Raw genomic sequence first — 23,028 nt, 5'->3', positions numbered from 1 at the left:
GAAATGTATTCTTTTGGCGCTTTGAGCTAAGGCTGGGCGATATGGACAACAATTCATATCTCGGTATTTACAGGCTGACTGGCGACACATGATAAATATCTCAGCATTTTCTAGTAAAAATTGTTATCTCTTATCTGCATTTCAACTCAAAGCTCTTAAAGCTGTCTAAATCTTGACATTTACAATATACAAAACAAGGGAAGATGTTTTTTTTTCCACTGAAAAAAGTATTTTATTTACTTAACAGTGAGAAAGAAAAAAACAACAACAAAAACATACATTTCACTTCTGTCATTTTGGCATTAAACCCACACAAAGAACAGGCACGCGGCCTTTAACAGTACTATAGATGCTCGTGTCTGCAGAGGGCAGCACTGTGTGCCAAGTCACCGTTTGAACACAAAGTTTAAATTTAGTCATTTCTGAAAGCTTAGTCATTCTCGTTCAGCCATGTATTACATCCTGCTGCCTCTGGAGTGTACTCTGTATGTGTGTGTGTGTGTGTGTGTGTGTGTACTTAGGGGGGCATGCATTATATGCTGACATGGAGTCCCAGCTAGAAAAAAAAAGAACCAAATAAGGAAAGAAAACCCTGATTATGAGATCAGTTGATTTTTTACTTCATTTGTTCATCCATTTGTTGAGTTTTGCTTTTAAGATCTTTTCTGTTTTGGACCTTCATAGATCCATCTCCGAGCCTTTCCTCCCTTTCTTGTTTCCCTGCCAACCAGAAAAACCCAGAAAGTGCAGAATTGTTCATTATAATATTACAACACATTTTATTGAAGGTACAGGTTGATAAAAATACAAAGTGGAAAAAAAAACATTGAATGAAATTCCCTAAAGCATTATTAAATAGTACAAAGTGGTTTTTTTTCTGAAGCTCACTTCTACTTTAACCTCAGCTGGGTGTAGTGATAAACTAAAGCCTCGTTTCCACCAAACACTTTCAATATGGTACCTTTGGAACCAAATGTAACCCTTCAGACATGGTACCTAGACCCTAGTGTTTCCACTGCAAACAGTACTCTTTCATGTGGGCGGAGCTGTTGTTACTCACTGCTCTGTCCAGCACTCACTGTTTCCTCATTACCAGTGACACAGATGGAAGTCTGCGCCTTGTTATCATCCACAGAACAAAATAGAACAGGCTGCAGTGAGAGTCTCTCTCCATGGGATGTTTAAAAAGAGCGGGTTTGTGCATTTAGTCCTTCTCAATTAAGCTCAGGGGTTTTGAGTTGCTGTAGCCCACAGGAATGATGCTCCGAAAGGCTTTTTTTCCCTGAGTGAGGATTAGAATATATGCAGTTCACAAAACCCTGTTAAATTTTTATTTTTTATTTTTAAACACTTAAGATCCGCTCATTACGAAAACTGTACGTCATCCAAGGGAAACAATAAAAACTAAAGTAATGATCAAAGTTCTCACAGTGAAATTTAAGGTGTGATGATGGATTCACGGTGTCAACTCATGCATTGAGTAACATTTTAAATAAACGTTCCACCTTAAAAGTTGCCGCCAGTCGGCCCAGTGAATTAAGTTATTTTTTCTCAGCCTACAGCTGCTGTTGACTAATACATGTAAAACTCTCCACAGTATGAACAGTAGTTACATGAGCCTCACAACAAGTCACAACTCAGTCCTGAGCAGAGTGACCGTCTGCTATTGACCAATCAACTGACTGCAGTGTTCACAGCTCCACCTTTTAGTACCAGATCTGTGTGCTAGGTACCCCAACAGAGGGGGGACCAAAAATGGTGACGGTACAGAACGATTCTATTGGTACCATCCACAACTTTTCACAGTGGAAACAGAAAAAAAGCGTACCGAACTGAACTGAACCGTACTGCTCGGTGGAAACAGGGCTTTAGTTACACTTTCAGTACTGTATTTCTGTGCTCTGGCCTACTCACACTGCAACTGCTCTCACTTCACCTGACTCACTGGCTGCTTCTTGTCTTGTCTACAAAAAAAAAAAAAAAGACGGGCATGGCATGCACACATACGCACCCATGTATACAGACATATATGAACATCAGCTAATACACAGGCAATCACATTCACACAGCAGATCTTAGCTTCTCACAAGGTAAAATGTGAGACAGCATCGCATCTATCTAAAACTCGACCCTTAAATCTGAGTTCTGCTCTTTCTTGTCACGGTGATATTACCATAACAGAAGTAAACGAGTGATTGTTTTTAATCTCACCTGATGTTTCGGTTGTTCTGATTGCAGACCTTTGACTTTAGATCTTTCTTGTTCAAGTGCAGCGTGTAATGATGCTACCTAAATGAAAAATTAAACAATTCAAATGTACATAAATGGATCTCACACACCTGTGTTCCCATCCCATAATCTCTATATGACCATCACGCACCTGTAATGACAGTTCTTCTTTTATGTGTAATAGCTCTTCCACCTGTAGAAGAAGTTCTGCTTTGTCTTTCACTGGAGGAGAGAAACATCATGAAACATAAGACAAATTGTTCTGATAATCGTTAGGAAAGACGAGAAAAGGACAGAAGAAAAGGAGGGAGGCCTATCTGGTTTAATTTTGCCGCTGTTCAACTCACTCTCTCCCTGTTGGAGCATTTTAAGAAGCTGGGAATTTCTTGTTTTCACCTCTCTGTATTTCCCCTGCAGAGATGAGGAGCAAGAAGAAAAACTTTATTTGTTGTCATAACCTCTCAGGTAAATCATCATTGCCTTAATTCTTATTTTTGCTGAACAGTATCCCTTTAAAACAAAGCTCAAGGCATTTATGTATCAACTAAAAGGTCTGTAACCAACAGTAGTAAAAGCATATATCAGATGAAAGAAAGGACTGCTATAATCTCACACAGGTGGTGTATATTTATATACAACAAAACATTTCTTTGCATTTTATAGCAAATCAGGGTGACATTATAGAACGGTGGGGAAACTGTGTATGACTGCTGACCTCCCACTGTGAAATGTTCTTCTTTAATTTGTCGATTTCCTGGTCTTTCTTCTCCAGGTCGTACTTCAGCTGCTCTGCTCGGGGGTCCTAACAGGAAGGGCAGGTAAAAAAAGAGGAACTCAGGAGATGTTCATACTTTCAGCATGTCATAATGAGCCGCAAGTGACTCGTGAATGTGTCAAGCTTGTAAAAACACACTTCATTTTGATGTATAGTGATTTTCTGACACAGAGTTTTTATTTTGAAGTTCTGTTTCCTTTTGTAGAGTGAATGACTAATGACTAACGTCTTGACAGAGAGAGCAAACTAGCTCAGTGACATGGCTGAACAAAAGTATGATGCTGAATACATAAAACTGCATGGACCTTGAACTAATGACTCAGGACAAATCTGGACCCATTAAAAAAAATGCACAAAAAGACAGCTGTACATATGTGTTTCTATCTGTCTACTCACCGGTTCATGTTCTGTAGATGTGTTGACTTCCTGTCCCTGGCTGTTGGCATACTGCTCACGTCTCTTCTCCTGTTGAATAATTCGAGTGACATCATCCTCAAGCTTGTTAAAAAAACGCTCCTCCTGCCCAGTTCCCAACGCTAGGTTAGTCACTCTGGCGTCCTGGACGGGAGAGAGGTCAGTGTTTCAATAGGGATACATCACATCATATATAACATATCTAACCCCAAATGAAACTCTGTAGATATTACTGACAGGTTAATATTAATTCTATATTTACATACAATAGGGTTCTGACATGACAGCACAGATTAAGCAAAGAACAGATACTCTGGGACTTTCCTCACCTCCTTCTCTTGTTTCTTACTCAAATGTTCTGCAAAGAGACAAAGTACATTGACATTAATATTAATCTGAGCCTGTTGGGCTACAGACTGCAACACACAACATCATAGTGTGACAGCTTTTGAAAGTGATCAGTAAGGTTATCTCACCTGCACTGCCCTCAGCCTGGAAGTCCTGCAGTGAAACTGTCTTTTTGTCTTTTGCCTGTTGATTCTTCTTTTTGTCCTTCTTCCCTCCTCCCTCTTTTCCTCCTCGTGACTTTGGCGAGGATGCGTTTGTGTTGTGCTGAGGGAAAGCAGATCATTTGACTTTAACTTATAATTAAGGTTCTTTTCTTATAGCTACTATTTACAACAAACTACATTAAATAGCACTTTAAAATTAAAAAGAACTCAACCTCCATTCATGATAGAAATGATTTTAGGGAATATGATGAGCTTTAAAATTACAAGGACAGTGGGGCGTTGGTGGCTTAGTGGTAGAGCAGGCGCCCCATGTACAAGGCTGTTGCTGCAGCGGCTGGGTTCGACTCCAGCCTGTGGCCCTTTGCTGCATGTCCCTCCATCTCTCTCCCCCTTTCACACTTAAGCTGTCCTATCAATTAAAGGCTAAAACGCCCAAAAAATATCTTTAAGAAAAAAAAAAAAATTTACAAGGACAATCAGTACGTTTACATGGACAGTTTAATTCAACTTTTATTCGGAATGAACGGCCATTCCGATTAAAAGTGGTCATGTAAACGGTCATTCCGATTGAAAATTAAATCCGATTAAAGGGGGTGGTTTATTCCGTTTGTCATTCCGAATGAAAGAATTTTGTGTGCATGTATACACTCATTCCTCTTTAAGTTCATTCCGGTCTTTCTGCGCACGCTCGTTTCCTTGCCCTTCTGGTGCGATGACGTATATAGCACGCATAGCAACGGGCTGCATAGCAACGGGCTGAGCTAGAGCAGTCGGACTCGTTGCACTCACCGGTGTCCATTCACCACAGCACGGTCTTCTGCCTCCCTTCTCCTGCTCAACAGATGAAGCATTAGCAGAGCAAGGTTGTTGTCGTACTGCTGCTTTAAGAATATAAGCAAAACACGCCCGAAAAAGGCAGTAATAACGGCGTCGTCAAGCATGTTGTTATCCGAAGCGAGGACTACAGTGTTTTCTTCCGGTAAACGTAAACACGTAACATCCGCTCCGCCCCCTATCCAATCAGAAACCTTCCCTGCCCCAAACCTTGCGCAGACCTGAATAAAGGCGATTGAACTGATCTCCCGTGTAAACCCTCATTCGGAATCAATATTTCCCATGTAAACTACCTGGAAAGACTTTAATTCCGAATGATTTCATTCAGATTCATTTCATTCCGAATGAGAAGCCATCATGTAACCGTAGCCAGTGATGTGTTTTTCATTGGTTTGGCTCTACCCCAGCACTGGATTTCAAATCAGACAGTGACTATGAAGTTGGTAACATCCATGTTGGGTGAACAGTGTAAAACTTAAGATTAATTTTACACTTGGCAGCAGTGTCTGAATAGTGTTACTATTTCTACATGGTTTTTCTGATGTAGTCATAAAAACCTTCAAATTAAAGTCAGCATTTTAACACCACACTCATAGTTTCATTTCAAGTCTAATGAGCTGGAGAACAGACCAAAGACAGATACATGTAGTTTAGTTTTGTAAAACACTAAAAGGGGCAACTACAGTTGAGTAAAAGTGAAAAAATAGTAAGTGAGACTGAGTGCTGCTGTAGTGCATTTTCTTATAAAACAGCTTCGGCTAAATTTCAAATGATGAATTTACCGCAGTGATGACTTAGCACATTAAAAAAAACTTCATTCTACTGGGAATTCTTACCACTTCATACAGAGGAGCAATGGCATGAACGGTGCACCAAATAAAGAGTCCTGTACAACTACTAATCTTTTAACTCTGACCTGGGTGTGTGCACTTTTTGAAATCTAATTTAATGCTTTTTAAAACCTCAACAAAGAAAATTGAATATAGCTTCCAAGGCAAAGTAAATGCACACTGGACTGAGTGACATGATTTAAATAAATCACAAAATTAAAATGGATATTCTTTTGATATTGCTATACATCTCACATAACAAACATATGCAAAATCACATATACAATTATCAAAATATGATGATTAAAATGTTAAATGCCATGAACTGTGCTGCACTGTTATGCATTACACAAAACAATCCCTAACAAACAACTCCTTAATAAATCTTAAATAACTGCTTTTGGGCGTTTTTAATTACAATTTGCTTGAAATCCTTAATTAAGACATCAAAAATTTGTAAAATGATGAAGTAATATGCAAAACAATATTATTGCTGAGCCCTAATGCACATAAATACAGACAAGGTTGTCAAAACCTCCCCAAGCTAAGACTGAACACAGACAAATCTAAGTCCAGAGTCCCCTTTGAAAGAGGTGTATTATTGTGTGAGGGCAACGTACCTGTTTGTTTTGTTCAAACTCAAGTTTACTTAGAATTAAGGCTTTTTCCAAGTCGGCCTCATAAAGCTCAGTGGTTATCTACAGGGAGACAAGGACAACAGATGAGAACAAACACTCACCTGAGGCAAACAGCTGGAAACATCTGTATGGTCAGACATGAACAGTTTGAAATGCAGGTATGTCAGAGAAAGACAGCAACTTATATTTAATGCATCAGCTCTTTTCTAATGCCTGTTACAAATCAAGATAATATGCACCCTTACTTTCTGCAACAAGTTTTAGTAACTGTATTTTAAGTCAGGTAATTATTCTAAGAACACCTTGCCTCTGGCTCACACTGCTGCACACAGCCCTCAAACCAGCCCTCTGCCCCGACCTCTGAACAGCTCTGCTAAAACAGCTGGAAGTGATGTGGCTTCCTGGAGGGCACATCAATTATTAAGAGAACATCATCTACAGTATGGCCCACCAGCTCACACATTTGTTGTTGTTCTCTTACCTGCTCATCCCTCTGCTTCCACTGCTGCCACCCCTCTGACGGTATATTTTGTTCCCCTGGTGCAGGATTGAGAAGTTCACTGGCTATTCCTGACAGTGTCATACAGGGAGGCGGGACACACGACTTCTGAGGAATCTTCTTGAAGGCCAGATTACGTAACTGATGGAAAGATATGAGATTAATTCAAACACTGACTCTTGTTATAACCATTATTGCTACAATAATGAACACTAACTTGCTCTATTGTTAGCAGTAGAAGTCATCACCATGTGTTTGCATGAACAGAAGAAACTGTCGTCCAGTCTTAAGATGACTACAGCCTGATAAGAGCCTTCTGCTCATTGTTGACAAACCAGCCAGGCCTCTCCTTATTCCGTGCCCAGAATAAGATCTACATTTGGTGAGCACAATTTTTGTTACTTTTGTCCTGTTCTCTGGTACAAACTCAAACTGTGTCCACCTTAAAAAGTGCACTCAAAACTGTTTTTGTTTCTTATTACTTCTGTCTAAGCAGAGGATGTGGGCCTCTAAAGTCTTTGGTAGGGTTAGTGGTTCTTTGCACATGCATTTTAACAAGGCTGCAACTTAAAATTTCTTTTCATAGTCAGATCTTCTGATAATTAATTTTTCAACTAAACTAAACTGAATTATCTAGTCTATAATGTGCCTAAAAGTCATGAAACTATCTCCTTGATATTTTCCCAGATTTCACGATGACCTCTTCAAGCGTCTTGTTTTTTCAGACCAATTCAGAGATATTTAGTTTGCAATCATATTAAGGAAATAAAAGCTGCAAATCCTCAAATTAGGGAAGCTGAAATAGTATTTGACATTTTGGCTTTAAAAATGACTTCCAAGATTAGTCAGTTATCCAAGGGGTGTGCCATATCATCTTGTTCACGATAATACCAATATAATTGTTAATATCATAAAAAAGTCATATCATGATAACCGCAATATTTCGACTTGTTGACATATTGATGTCATACTGTTACCCATGGCAACAACAAGCATGGCTGAAAACAAAATTATAACCGACTCTGCGGTGGTTCCAAAAAGAGGAGCAGCTTCAGTAGTGTGGAATAAACTGTGGTGTCCTGAATAATTATGAACAACGCTGCACTTCTCAGACTCTTTTAGCGAGTTACCGCTCAGAGGGATCTCATTCAGCGGCTCCTCTGGCAGCAGCACAGCGTCTCTCCCTCTCCTCTCTTGCCATGCGCACAAAGGAGTCAGTGTCATCAAGTGATTTTGTCATAAATCTTTGGCAATGTAAATCTATGTGACACTCTCAGCTTGACAAAAAACTACATATATGTGAATGTGCAGTAGTTGTGGTATCATAACAGCCTGTCACAGGTTACAGCGTGATGATTGGAGGAGAAATGGCAGAGCATAAAAGGCCAGTCCATCATTTAGGATTTTGTTAAACTAATCACAATCACCTGTTGATATCGATAGATAGATAGATAGATAGATAGATAGATAGACATGTATATATCCCAGGGTACATTTTTTGAATTTATAAGCTGTTTAAATGTGTAATTTGTGGCAGATTTTATTTCGTTGAACTATAAATATTGTATAGAGAATCTGAATCTCACTCTGAGTTACTGTTGTTGTTCACAAACTAAAGAAATGAGAGATCATTTTAATTTTTACTGAATACCGTTAGGGTGACATGTAAACTATATCAGTTCTGTTTTGTTAAATGAATATATATATATTTTTTTACTAACTTGTTTTATCAACAAGAATATCATAATCGCAAAAATATCCTAAAATATCATGATTTGATTTTAGGGCCTTATCACCCACCCCTAATATTGACTATCAACTCTACATTTTAAAGTAAAACACACTGAGTTTACCTGTCGTGAAATGTGACATAAATAAAACTGCCTTGTCTCACTGAAGGCCCATTTGATCACTTGACTGCCAAAGACAATGCACGTATGTTTTCTCTTCTCTGTTTAATATCACAGATTAAACATTATGGGAATTTCAGGTGTTGCTTTTGCTAAGTAAGCATTTGGCCATGTGTCTTATCAAGCAAGGAAACGGTGGTTAGCTACATGTTTAAGCTGAATGGAAGCCAACACCTGCTCAAAGCACTGAAAGCAAAACACGGAACACAATCGGGTTGCTGTACCTGGCACCGTCACCTGCAGTTTCAGTTCAGGTGAAGTGAAACCACAATAGAGCACAATCACGTCCGTCACAAATCTGAAGCCATGTTTGCACCCTGAAATCACAGCTGTGTGAAGCAGAGGGTCGTGAGATGCTCCTGTCACCCACCTCGTTTGCCTCAGTCTGCTGCTGCTCCCTCTTCTTCTTTTTCTTGTCCTTCTTCTTGTCGTTGCACTGAGCCCCTTTACCCCCGGCTCCTCCTGCCTTGCCTTGTCGGGGCTTCCCGGAGGAGTCCCGTCCGGATTTAGCGGTGGTCTTCCCCGCATCGGATGCGTCAGAGTCCGAGTCCGAGTCTATCTGGAGCAGGGCGAAGCGGGAGGCGGTGGTGGGGACGGTGATCATTGCAGACGATGCCATTGCGAGAAGGAAAACTAACTGATGACAAAAGGAGACGAAGAACAATACAGTTAGGACAACTTGAAGCCAGTCATAAAACAACCAGTTAGCGTCTAGTTGCAGCCTATTCATGGATAAAAACGTCACGTCTCGACCAGCCGCTTTGTCTACTGCAACATATTGCACGGTAGGTATGTTTCATCATATCATAGTCGTGGTGATGAATGTAATATGATTTCGACTGCACCGTTGCTAACGGTCTGCTGTCAGCTAGCATTACATAGCATCAAGTTAACCTAGCTAACTGCACAACGCTTAGCCGGTGTCGTTAGCTTCTAAACAAGTGCAAAAGTAGCGGAGCATGACAGTCACAAACCTGTTAATGAACTCACGTCGATGTTTTGTCTCTAATACACCCGCTGACTTGTTTCGAAGCGACAGTGCTCACAAGAAAAGTTGCTAAAGAATAGTTTCACCTGTTCGTGAAGGTGCTGTCGGTTACTGTCGGTTTGCTACCAGCGATTGCCCGAGTACAGCTGCCCGGCGGTGCCAAAAAGGATAAAGGCGAATGGTGAATAATCGCCCTCTCGCTGTATCAAGAAACTGAAAACTGTTGTTTCTTCATTGGCTATCCGATCTGATTGGGTACAGTGTGTAGTATGTGTACAGAGTTTTTAACAGAATTTATTATTATAAGGTAAATCATTGACTGCTCTAGCAAATCAGACCAACTCACAAGATGCTGCTTGTCATGGTCAGATCTCATTTGTCCTGTCTTCTCTCATGACTAGAAAGTGGCCCTTTGCTTAATAATTTGTGTCAAATTTGTTGTAATATTACTTCACAATTGGGCAAAGGGACCCCAGAACTAAAGCAGCCCCCCAAACCATGGTTTAGTGTGTGCCATTGGTCTTTTTTGGGAAATTTGCACCAGTTAGACTCAATTTGAACCAAGACCGGTATATTTATGAGCTTGTGGCTCTGTCATGTAGAAAAAAATCTAATTTTAAGACCTTAAAAATGATATGAAATGTTAGATTATTCATATTTTTCTTTATTCCTGAATAATGTTATGTTCAAATAACCAGAGGAGGGGTAAATTATATTTCTCTTATTTGGGGGGGAAAATATGCATCATATGTGTTAGTTTTATCTCTCGTTGAAAATAAACCTGCATTCAAGGTGTTGGAAGTGTCAGAAAAATTAGTTCCTGACTGGGAAATGCTTGTGAACTTGCCCTCAAGTCGCTACAAGTCAGAAAATCTGCAAAAGTTTTAGTACACGGCTTGCAGAGTGTACGTCATTACACAGAAAGATGGTGGATGAAAGTTTGCATAGCTTATCAATTTTCTGCTCATATGTAATTTGTGACATGGTATTGTAAAGTGTAAGTGGACCAAGATTAGTTAGAAAACTTATATATCAGCATTAACCCTGATAACAGGCCAGGTAAAACAATATTTTAGTGGTTTTAGCAAATGTACTGATGCAGTACAGTGGGATTTACATGTCTGGTGGGTTAAGGGTGAAGAGCTGGAATGAGCCCACACAATAAAGGCAGGGCAGTGATACATGCACATTAGTCAGTTTAATACATTAGACTGTAATCATCGATGTAAAAAAAAATCACAGCAATCAACATATATCTAATGGTACACAGTGCACACAGTTAGAAAAAAAATTGTATCAAAAAAATCAAATGCATATAGAAACACTACAAAGCTTCATATTGCTGTTCAGAAGACATATTGTATGTAGTGGTCATTTTTAAGTGCTAAACAGTGCTGAACATTAAAGGGCAAAGGAGAAAGCACTTCTTTCTATAAGTCACCATTTGATTACATTTAACAACAGGTTGATGAACATGTTTTCCCTTACTTATTGTATCGTTTAAAATATACACTGTATTATAACATTGTAAATTATATCAGGAAAAGTGCTGCTTTTTGTATTAAATACCCCATTCCTACACACAATGCACACAATATTTTAAAACCTGTTGTATGTCTTTATCTAGGACAACAGCTTGAAGCGAAAGATCCAGAGAAAAATGGGAAGTCTAGCATTGTATTTGTAAAAAAAAAAAAATGATGTGAAGTTACTGGAAATTTCTCTCTGTATGTCACAATCATCAGGGTCATTCTGGTGGCATGAATACACTGGCCCTTCTTTGTGTTTTCTTCTCCTACTGAATGGCAAAACTCCACAATGTTCAGCAGGACTGGGGAAATCTGTGACGACCACGGAAGGCGGATACATAGGAGACAGTGTTATGACAAGAGACTGAACTGGTTCACAGTAAAGACATTTCAATATTCGCCACAGTTCAGTCACTTTCTTCTTCTCTTTTCAGTCCTTAGTGAGTATGAGCATGTATTAAATATACACCAGTATGCAGATTATATGCAGTAAATTAATGGCTGCTTCTCACTGACCTCAAAGCCCCCAAAAGTCCTTAAATTAAATATTCTCCAATAAAAAAAATACATTAACATCTTCACAGGATACTTAAGATTCATAGGTTTCTTTGTTCATATTCAGTGAGCTTTTGTCATTGGTTATTTATGACACACACTTCCGTTTGTTTACTAGCACCCAACTGGAATCTGCTGCACAGACTGTTGCTGCCAAGTGACTCATAGATACCATGCTAACATCATCTGTCATTGTTTCTGGGCACTTCTATGGAGTCCTCCAGCGTTGACTCTGTGCTGGTATCAACAGCAGACTGTCGCCTCCCTGTGGCAGAACTACAAACCTGCAGGTCAGCTGGAAAGATCTGCCTCAGCTCCCTGCGACACAAACGAACTGGTGTCACCTCTAAATTTTCCCCAGAGGAACCAGCCCCTCTTTCACTCCTCCCCTCTGTGTGTGTCTGGCTGGAGTCAGGCAATTTGGTGGTTTTGCGTGCTTGAAGGTCAGCAGATGAGGAGGGACAGGGGGTATGGTGTCTCTTCATATGCGAAACGTCGTGTGTCTTTTTGTCTGTTTGCTCAGCGTGTATCTTTGTGTATGTTGTTGCAATGTGTGTCCTTGTCTGCACCTCTTCAGTGTGTGTCTGGGGTTTGTTTGCATGTGCGTATGCCTGCACACTGTGTGTCTGTTTGTGCTCCTGTGAATGTGAGGGCTGATCAACTGGGTGCAGGGCATCACTGAGAAGCTCTTTGACTTTCTTTTTGAGCTGCCGACTGGAGCTTTTGTAGAAAAACAGCTCTTTCTCCAGATGCTGCAGTCTGTCTTCGATTGCCTGCTGTATCTCTCCTGAACCACCCTCTGAAACACACACACACAAAAGTATATGAAACAGCAATATTTATTAAATTTCTGGAGGGGAATAGGACAAAAAAAAAATCACATTCAAACTGTTTTGTCCAGGCAGAAGTAAGTCCCTCACCTTTAAGTTTCTGCAGTAGTAGCTGAATGTTGTTCTGGTGCTCTCTGTGCTGCTGGGTGAGCCTGCGGTCTGCATCCAGGGCCAGGCGCTGCATGGCGACCTCCATCTCCCTCAGCACCGCCTCTTGCTCTCCAGCTTGAAGCTCCAGCTCCTCACAATGCAGACGCAAACGGCGCTCCACCTCACGAAGACAAACAACCTAGAGAGGTCGATAAAGGTGGGAGGGAGCAGGAGAAACACACATTGTTACAAATAAATTGGCTGTAGCTTTGTTTACTCTCACACCTGTGGAGAAAAATCAAGGACAAAGCAAAACATTTGGGAGGGAGTTCATTATGGTGCAAACAAAATCTCCTGGAGAGAAGTTGATATAGTTCATGATGGTATTAACACGCATCAGCTGGATAGATGGAGGACACAGGGGGGAGCATTAGGGGAACAAAGAGACGGAGGTGGTTTAATTTAATTAGCAATACAGAAACAGTGTAGCTGCATTTCTGACTCACAGGAAAACATCAGCTGGAGAGAGAAGAAAGGGAAGGTAAATAATGAAGGAAGAGAAAAGGAGAAACAGAAAGCTGGACCAGAAAGAGTCAGCATTCAGTTTATGTCTGACCACAGTAGAATACATTGGGTTTTTTTTTTTATAAATTAATAAACATGTTTTAAGCAAACCAGACACCAGGCACGCTTAAAATATCTGTAAATATGAAATAACAGGAAAGCAAAGGGAGGGCAGAGTTAACAAAGTGAATACAAATAAACAACATTCACTTTGCATGCAGAGATGAATGTTGTGTATATATTTTATATGTGTGCATACATGTTATCTTACCTTGTTGAAATATTTGACGAGCACCTCTGAAGCCTCAGGCCGTGAGAGCTCCTTCAGCTTCCTGATGACATCACAGAGTTGGGCAGGTTCAGTGCTTTGTGGCTGATGCGAGGAAGAATCTGTGATTAATAACTTCTTTTGTTTGTCCTGGATGGAGCTGTTTTTAAACTCCAGAGCTGCATCCAGAGCTTCGATAGCCTCCTCCAGCTGCAGCAGGGAATGCTCCTCCTAGATGAAGACATGCACAAAAGAAAAATAATGCAAACTGATTATCAATGTGCGAGACATACATCATGTACATCATACACATGTACAATGCTCCCTTTGTTCTGACCTCCACAGTGAGCACTCTGTTGTCCTTCAGCTGGGTGTCCAGAGCATCTCTCCTCTTTCTAAGTGCATCTCTCTCCCTCTCCAGCTCCTCCATGGTGACTCCTCCAGTCTGTCTCACACTGCTGCTGCTCTGCAGCTGCTCCTCCAGAGATTCCAGCCGCACCGACACACGCAGCAGGTCTTGATTCAGAGCCTGAAAAGTCATTGAGAAAGAAACTTCCAGATTCTGGCTTCATTAAAACATGTTGCCCTAATCCGTACTTGTCATTGATAATCGGCTACAGTACAATAAACACCTGACACTAAACCACAGGGGCACCACCACATATGCAGGCTGACCTGACTGGAGCGTAGCATCTTGATCTCCAGTTTGTTTTTCTGTTGCAGACAGGCCTCCCTGTGCAGGAGCACCTCTTCTCTCCTCCTCAGCTCCTCCTCCAGCTCCTGCAGCTCGGCTCTTTTCTGAAGCACCCGCTCCTCCTCCTCCTCCAGCCAAATACAGTCACGCAGCTACAGTGACAACAACAAGAAGTGAGGAGTGTGAGGAGGGAAAAAAGGAGCAGAGAGGGAGAAGGGGTAGAGGAGGAGGAAAATGACAAATTAAGAAGAAGATGAGGAGGTATAAATTGTAACAAAGGAAGGAGAGGTTGTATATAAAAGTGAAGCTATCAAAATGGCTATTTTGGAAGGAGAAGAAGCAAAAGACGAACTTTTTTTTACGAATTTATACTGCTATATTTAATCTTTACCTTTTCCTTTGGCTCTTCCTGGTAATTGTTTTTGCACATGGTCAGATCTCCTGTCCGTTGCTCCTATAAACAAAGACAAAAATCATGTACTCAGAGGACTCATTAATGATTTACCCGTGCTGAGTCTCAGCTGTTACATCTTTTTTTGGTTGTTTTGATTTCCCAATGAGTCTAACTTAACTCAGCTGAGATGTTGTGTGGATGATATGCACACTGCCACAAAGGTTTAATTTGTACCGAGATCAAGGTTCGTTCAGTGAACCTGGTCTTAAAATTATCAGATGCATGACCAGATTTATATCTAAACTTCGCCTGAACCAAAGTTAACCATCAATTTAAACCAAAAAGATAGGTCTAACAAAAAATAGCACCTAAAGCCATCAACGAAAGTTATTTTTTAACTTTCTTACACAGTGTGGATACACTGTTGCTTCAAAGTTTCCTAGCTGAACTGGCTGTGGGCTATGAGAAAGAATCAAATATCTATCAACATGGTCATAAACACAACTGTGTTAACCCTTTCTTTCTTGGGAATTTGCTCATGTTGCTAAAGCTTAATATCTTTATCTCTTTTCCTGTTTCACTGTCCAGACATTGTGTTTAATGTAACTGGGATCATTTTTAGAACACAAACCCCATTTTGGTCATTGTTGCTGTCGGTCTCTCTCTGCTGCCTGAGGCTGCTCTGAAGCTGTGCTCTCTGCAGCCTCATGTATTGCAGGCTGCGGTACATCTCTGCTCGGACCTGCTGGCTCTGCATGGACAGTTTTGTCAGCACGTGGGCTTCACTGCCATCACCACTGTGCCTGATGTGCCTGTCCACCGCTTGGGTCTCCTCCTCTGTCAGGCAAATACACATATTTAGAGATGCAAATATATTGAAACTATTATATTATGATTCACTGGTGTTGTACAGTTATTGCTGGAGCTTCAGTACAAAATCTTAGTTGATCTAAGGTGAATAGGAATTTGCCACCCATGGTAACCAATACAGGATTATAATCAAAACTGGTTTTGTACAAACTTCAAATCTGCATTTTGTCCCACTTTGCTACTTCACAAGACCTTGGCTCAGAGGGGCTAGCTGCAGCAGCATTGTTATCTCAAACCTGAATTTTTTTCACACCATTTTCTGCAAACACTGTCCACAAGGTTCATCTTTTGCCAATCAAGGCCATCATTTTATAATGACGAGACACTGCAGAGCAACTATGCACATGCCTTGGCTCCAGACATGTTGCTGACAATAAAAAAAATCCCATTTACTGCATATTTTTTCCAACATTGATGTAGCAGCTTGGGTACACATTACTGTCTGCTACAGTACGTATTTCAGAGCATTCCTTTAGAAATTTAAAATTTTCAAACTAACAAAATAGAGTAGACCAGAATAAGACTAGACTAAACTCCCTTCGTAATAATGTGATTATCAGATTTTTACTTTGGGCTACTGACATTTATGTAATGCTACTTTGTCTGCATACTTCTCTCTGCTACAGTTGTTGTCCTTGAAATTTTAAATATACTCAGCAGAAGCCTGTGGAAGCTGCAGGAAGTTCCTGTTCAGTGCTGCAGGAATGTTCTCACCAACCTTAGCTACCACAAACAAATCAGCCCAAGATTTCCATTGTTCTTGCCTCAGTATACCACGCTGAGTACAACTACAGACCAACAAACACAGGAGTATAGGAATACACAGTTTGTATTTATATAAACACACCAGTTTTGTCGAGCTCTTTGATGAGCTCCTCTTTCATGCGCATGCTGAGTGAAAGATCTTGGATCCTTTTCTGAGTAGCGCTGGCGCTAAGTCTCGCCTTCCTCATATGGATATGCTTGGAGTGGTTTTCCGTGGTCCCTGAGAAGAAAGAGCAACTGAGAATGTAAAAACTGAAACAACTTCTTGGATATTAAATAACTTCTTGGAGTGTTAAAGAAGAAACAAAAGACTGCAAAGTGAAGTCAAATACATGTTAAGTTTACCTGTGGCTCTCTGAGACTGTTGTCCTGATGGGTTTCCATTAGATGTTGGGTCTAGTCCAGAGTTCTTCTCTTTCAGAGCTGGTTTCTTCAGTCGGCTGGTCCATGTTTGGTTCAGAGCACGCCTGGAGTAACGTTATAGTATTTCAGATACTTTCAGATTAACTCATTGCTGTAGGAAAAATACTGTTCTAAATAAAAGGTAACTGATCCGTGTGAAACTTAGATCAAGTGATTTTTGTATTTCTGTTTTGCACAGCACACCTGCACTACCCTTCTAAATTGTGTTAAAGTAGAATGAAAAAGACTATGTTGGAACCTGGCATTATTAATTCCCAAACATGTCTGAAGAAAGCAGAGGGCTCCTTGCCACATCTCCACAATCACTCCTAAGGATTTCACATCTCCTTAATGCCCCAGGATTTGCATTGCATAAACTGGGAGGCTGTGAGGAACACCAAAACCATTTTTTTAACCAGTTTGATCCACAGAAGGGCAAAGCTGTTGGTGTGGTTCTTAAGAAACAGTATATTGCAACAGCTTGTTGCTGGCTGCACATATTTTTAAATAATTTACTACACTGTATAAGCCATGTGCAATGCACTGCACCTAAAGCGGGAGTAAAGTTGGAGGCTGGAGATGAAACCTTTATTACTGGGGAAGCAGTAATTCAGTCCGTGGTAACTTGGCTTGGACACCAGAGGGTCACCACTTCAAGACCACTTACGGACCAAGTACAGAGTTTGGATTGGTAGCTGGAGAGAAGCCAGTTCGCCTCCTGAGCAGTGCAGAGACACCAACATGGGGCTGTTGTCCATGGGCAGCCCCTTCGCTCTGATGTCTCTCCATTAATGCAGATGGGTCAGTAGGTCTTGTTTGTGCAGGTATGTGTATTCTGGCCTGTGTGTGTGTAATGTGTAAAAAATAGCAACAGAGTGAAAAAACTGAATTTCCTCTCAAAGATCAATAATAAATAAAGTATATCTCTCATTATCAATAAAATGGCCACAACTAAAACAGCATTTTTGCTGTCATTTAAATGTTTCTACTTGCTAAAATATGTTAAAAAAAAAAAAAGATGAATGGAAAGTATGGCGTGCAAGGTCTGTGTGATTTGTGAGAGGTCGACTTGGGTGCACCAACTAAAATGACAAGCGCTTTGTTGACCTGTTGATCAGGTGGGTGGCTGCCATCCTTGAAACCAAAATTGTATTGTGTCACTGGAGTGACAATGAAACACCATCCCACTGTGCCTCTCTTCCCACGCTGGTGCACAGAGGGTCACTGCTACACAAAGCAGGAGCAGGTGACAAATAAATGTTCCCACACCTAGTGGCTGAAACTGTATGTGTTGTATGCAGTGAATCACTGGTGGCTTGACAAAGAAAGAACCAGTAGGGTTGTCTTAAACAGGCACTCACCTAAATCCCATTCTGCCCACAGAGACACCATCCTCATCCTCCTTCTTTTGAATCCCGTCTTTGCTCTCTACTTGTTGTTTTATGAATGGAGAGTAAACCTCATCCCTCTCCTCGATCTCAGCCAGCAGGAGATGACCGCGCATCTTAAAGGCTGCCATCACTCTCTCTAGTGAACAGGCCGGGGGACTGGAGTGAATCTATAAAACACACATGCATTAGGACAAATAAATGCACCATGAACAACAGAGTGTGGGTGCCCATACGAATGTATAGAGCAACACAAGTGCAACAGATAAACACACAAACAACTACACACACACACACACACACAGACACAGAACATAACAGTACAGCTACCTACCCTCCTGGGAGGTCCGCGTCCACAGCTGTGTGTGACCAGAGGGACACTGTGGGGTCTCTTGCCTGAGCTCCCAGAAGCCCTTGTTTCTACAGTTGCACACCTAAAGGTCAAAAGGTCACTGCGAAGACGTTTGATGAGGATCTGCTGGTCCACAAGTTGTTCAGTCTGACAAAAATTCACATACAAATGTGCACACGGTCATTTTATTTGCAGCTAACCTACACTGCTGAAGGTGTCAGTGTCCTTTTCTGCTGTGTTATAGAACTGCGCTCTTTCCTCACCTGTATACAAGTACGTTCCTTCTCTTCTTTCAAGGCTTGAAGGTGGGTTTTTCGCTCTTGTACAAGTTTCTCTACTTCTTTTTGGACCTGTCTTAGCTCTTCATCTTTCTGCTCAAATAGCTGTTCGTCTGTGGTGAGAGCTTCCTAAAACACAGAGAGAGAGAAAATGAGACAGGGAGAGTTTTCTCTTTACCTTGACTTGTCAATTTGTTTTGAGAAGTTCAGAAGTTGAGGCTTTTGATGGCATGAACTCCGCTTAGACAATAAAGGACATTACATTGTGCTCTCACTACCACTAGATGGCATAAAAAAGTGTCCACGAATGAAGACAACAGGTCTAAATTAAGAAGAATTAAGTATAAGATCAAGCAAACCCAAAATGTGATGTCCACATGTGAGGACACAGGGTCTCAGGAGGATATTTTAGGTGCATCCACTGATGTCCTAGTCTCTCATTTACCCCCACCCGTTGAAGCATCAATTAATCGCAAAGCTTTGATGCCCCAAAATTGGTATTTGAGACAGTCCTAAATAGAATGTAGCCATTATAATACTGATCTGATGTTTCTTTTTCACTGACTATCATTACCTTGCATTTGTTGAGTTCCTCTCTGAGCTTTATTATGGCGGCATGGTGGGGGTGATCTTCTCCTCTGTCTGAGCAGTCCTTCTCATCAGCTTGATGTGAGTGATTGACAGCAGTCAGTCTCTCCTGCCAGTCCTGCAGCCGCTCCCTGAAAGAATGACTCGGAGTGGGGCCGGTGATATCTACAAACATGGCTGCAGCTTCCTGTGCCAGGACGCGGTACTGTGATAGCTCCTCATGGTTCACCCTCTTATCTGAATCAGACATCCTCATCTGACTGGAGCTGTCAACCTCTCCAGCTCTTCCAACTGCTCTCTCCCTTTCCATCTCCCTCTCCTTCTCCTTTAGGAGCTCTCTCAGTGTTTGTACTTCATACTCGAGCTCGCCCAGTCGAGCCTCACCAGGGTCCCAGGTCGCCAGACATGCTTTGACTTCTGTATGAGCAGGTGTAGCTCCGGGACGGTTACGAATGTGACGAGCCTTGGATGCAAACTGCAGGACACTCAGAGTCTCAGCTACACTGTGGTGAGACGGGCTTACACACGCCACCATCAGTGTGTGGGCGGTGCCTCCCAGTGAGTCACGGAGGAGACGGGTGATCTTTGCATCACGGTACGGTATATGTGCACTGCTGCAGTTGTTACCACGGCGATTTCGACCGGGGTCGGAGAGGGCACGGATGACATTGCCCAGAGCGAGCAGGCCTGTGTTGATATGAACAGACTCTTTGAGCCGTGTCCCAGTGTTTCCAGTTTTCCCAGCACGCTCTGAACCCGCAAGGTCGACCAGGCAGAGTTTGGACGAGCGGACAGATTTCAGGGAGGAGTTGTTGTTGTGGCAGCACTGGATGAGCTGGAGGGTGAGGATGGTGTGAGAGCGACTGGAGTGCTCGTTCATCCCCGTGGTGCCGGTGTGACGCAGGGCATTGCCCGTCTCTAGAACACTCAGTAGTTCCTCTGCTGAGGTGACAACCATCTCTTTGGCTCCCATCACCACTGAAAACACAAAGAAAACCACACATTGATCATTTCTAATCGAACATCACTGTCCTCAGTGGACAGAGATCCAGTGTACAAACCAACCAAGTCCAAACTTGGCATTCTGTGACATCGAAAATTGTCTTATGTCCTTTTTAAAAATGATCATATGTTTGTCACATTTGCCTGCCAGACAAAAACACTTCACTTACCTGTGTTTCCCTTTTCATCCTCTCTGATATGAAGCTCTTTGTGAATGGTCTGCAGCTCCAGCAGGTCTCGTAGCTCCTCCCTGTACAGCTCCATATATGAGACCCGCACTGTGGCTTCCACACCATCACTGTTCTTCTTCTTCTCCCCCAACAACAGGAACACATCCTGGGCCACACGGTCAATAATCCCTCCCTCTTCATCTGGAAGGAAGAAACACATACCGTAAAACTTCAATTAATAGCTGCTTAAATTCACACCAAACTGTTGCTCAGCAAAAACAATTTTAAAATTGTTTATTTAAACCAGTATGAATATTACTTTTAAAAATTAGCCTTCAGATCATCAATTATGAATTGTTCATTTGATCTAGCTCTGACAGACAGCACATCAGAGAGACAGAGAGTTATGGCACTTGAGGATTACAGCACCCGGCATACCGACACAACACCACTTTATCCTGTTACAACAATATTTACAATTTGAATTGATTTTTATGGAAAACACTTTTCATTCTTTTGATCTGAGGACCATTACGGACTAATAGAATATGAATAAATTATAGGGTAATCGAGGAATGGACACAAACTTTGAGGTAGTCAACAACCCTGTTTTATACATCAGAAGAACTCCTATAAAAAAAATAATAACTGCTTGGCAACCAGACCAGGCCTCTATTTGAGGCAGGCCTTTATTCATCTAATTGTGTGGCCACATCAGGCTAGTAAAGGTGACTGGGTGTTTAATTGAGACTAGACTTTAAATTGAAGTTTTAGAGTAGTTATAAAGTACATGTTGCAAAGAGCAGAGAGTGAAACATTAGAAGAGACCCCTCGGGCCAAATCTGTGAGGGATAACAATGGGGCAACAGCAAATAATCACTGGTCAGAAAAGCTTGTTTAGGCCTTCAGATATAGTCTAAGACTACAAAAAAAAAATTAAACTAAATTCTCAAAAGCATGTCATTTAAACACTGCTTCCTTCACAACCTAAAATCCTTGAGTGCCAGCTTGAAAAACTCAAAGAAATGTTTCAGCCTCTGGTCTGCCATCCATTTTGCCCAAACTTGTTTGTCCTGTCCCTCTAAAACCCTTACCTGCACCCCAGGCAGACTGGGTCCAGACGTCCCTCATGCTGGGGGGAAAATGTATTAGCCACCTTACCACCAGTGAGGGGTGTCTCTCCCAGTTGCACACAACAGCCTCTCCTTTAGGCTTATTAATCAGGTGGAGATATACTATGCTACGTGGGCTGATTACATCTCCTTTATTAAAGGTCTCTGATGTAACTATAGCTGGCTCATATCCTTAAAAATGATTTAGAAATGTGTCATGTGACATTCAGTTATTTTCACATCTGCCAATAATAATTTAATTCTTTTTTTTTTTATTTACTTATGTCTTCTGTCTACTTACACAACTGTGTAACCTCTCCAGAGTCCTTGTACCCTATTTTTAACAGATTTACATGGCCATATGATGTATCCCATGCTGTTTTTTCTACTTAAAAAGAAAACAATAAAAATTACTGATTATAAAAAAGAAATGTTTAAACAGTACATAGTACAGGGAGCACCTTTAACACACAGTAAAGATGCTCTGATATGCTATTTTTTCATTTTAAGCAGAAGAAGAATTTTCCAATTCTTCTAACACAATAAATATAGCTTTCATATGTCATTTGTGTTCTCTTAAACTCATTTCAGGGGTGAAAAGTGCCACCTCCACTCACCCAGGTTCCCTCCTCCGAGTGTGTAAGTCTTCCCTGACCCTGTTTGTCCGTAACAGAAGACGGTGGCGTTGTAGCCGTGCACCAGGTACTCCACCAGGGGCTGGACGCAGGACTCGTACACCTCATCCTGGTTGGCTGTGGGTCCAAACGCGTGGTCGAAGGAGAAGAGTCGGTCTGAGCCCAGCATCACCTGGGCTGAGCCTGGCACCACCCGAGCACACACCTGGTGGTTGTGGAGGACTTCTTTGGGGAGCAGGGGACGGATACGGAGCGCCACCCGGACACACACCTCGCTCATGACGGTTACTGTAGGGTTACTGTAACCCTAACCCTAATGTAACGGTACTTTATGAAGTTCACTGTCAGCTGAGCTGAGGTCAAACTTTGTATTTGAGCTCTTAAACGTGTTTAACAAGAAAAAACACGAGCTAATAATCTACATTTTACCAAAACAAACCGTCTGGTGCTGTGTGTTAAGGTGTTGTCCTCACCGTTTGGCGTGTTGGTAACTTGGTCCCATCTCCCGTTTGTTGTCGCTGCTCGGTTGTCCGGGAAACCGCCGCCGCGGTGACGTAGCAGTCAAGGAGAGCAGGTGAAGCGTTCAAGAGCATTCATGGAGGGCGGACCGAGCGGTACGTGAAGGCAACAGCGCCACCCTCTGACACTGTCATATGTGCAAAACTTTTCATATGTACAGAAGTATTAGCATCAAAATAAAACGTACATGTTTTCAACGGCCTTTAGTTGTTTGTAGTTGTTTTATTATGTTAGTATTTTTTTTTCCACGTATGTAGTTGTTCTTACTGATGTTATTCTGTTTTATATTTGTGGACATGTTATATTGCTATATATTGGTGTGTCATTACTTTAATTTGTGCAGCACTTTGGTCACTTTGTTTTTAAATGTGCTATATAATTTTATAATTTTAAT

The 23,028-nt window shown here is 41.4% G+C and overlaps 2 protein-coding genes across 5 annotated transcripts; both read right to left on the bottom strand.

The window, feature by feature from the left end:
• Positions 1–484: 484 nt before the first annotated feature.
• gkap1 (G kinase anchoring protein 1) lies at positions 485–9,785 on the bottom strand. Of its 4 annotated transcripts, XM_049577916.1 has the most exons (13): positions 9,616–9,785; positions 9,012–9,278; positions 6,714–6,872; positions 6,215–6,292; positions 3,895–4,030; positions 3,748–3,776; positions 3,401–3,562; positions 2,945–3,031; positions 2,577–2,640; positions 2,381–2,451; positions 2,212–2,289; positions 1,915–1,964; positions 485–720 (listed from the first exon to the last, which is right to left on the bottom strand). In XM_049577916.1, exons 2-13 carry the CDS (start codon positions 9,258–9,260, stop codon positions 654–656), a joined length of 1,230 nt encoding a protein of 409 aa, XP_049433873.1. In that variant the 5' UTR covers positions 9,261–9,278; positions 9,616–9,785; the 3' UTR covers positions 485–653. The 4 variants fall into 4 exon arrangements, with proteins under 4 accessions (XP_049433873.1, XP_049433870.1, XP_049433871.1 ...); XM_049577913.1 differs by lacking the exon at positions 1,915–1,964; XM_049577914.1 differs by lacking the exon at positions 1,915–1,964 and having other exon boundaries at positions 9,632–9,784.
• Positions 9,786–10,569: 784 nt separating this feature from the next.
• Positions 10,570–22,634, bottom strand: LOC125889761 (kinesin-like protein KIF27). Its single transcript, XM_049577879.1, has 15 exons — positions 22,098–22,634; positions 20,369–20,569; positions 19,183–20,174; positions 18,594–18,737; positions 18,313–18,477; positions 17,952–18,148; positions 16,534–16,655; positions 16,271–16,408; positions 15,185–15,390; positions 14,551–14,613; positions 14,141–14,311; positions 13,803–13,994; positions 13,469–13,696; positions 12,634–12,832; positions 10,570–12,512 (listed from the first exon to the last, which is right to left on the bottom strand). Exons 1-15 carry the CDS (start codon positions 22,393–22,395, stop codon positions 11,896–11,898), a joined length of 3,933 nt encoding a protein of 1,310 aa, XP_049433836.1. The 5' UTR covers positions 22,396–22,634; the 3' UTR covers positions 10,570–11,895.
• Between the last annotated feature and the right edge of the window lie 394 nt (positions 22,635–23,028).

Source organism: Epinephelus fuscoguttatus, linkage group LG6 (assembly GCF_011397635.1).
Source record: "Epinephelus fuscoguttatus linkage group LG6, E.fuscoguttatus.final_Chr_v1".
Classification (NCBI taxonomy): Eukaryota; Metazoa; Chordata; class Actinopteri; order Perciformes; family Serranidae; genus Epinephelus; species Epinephelus fuscoguttatus.
This window is presented reverse-complemented; position numbering and strand designations above follow the sequence as displayed.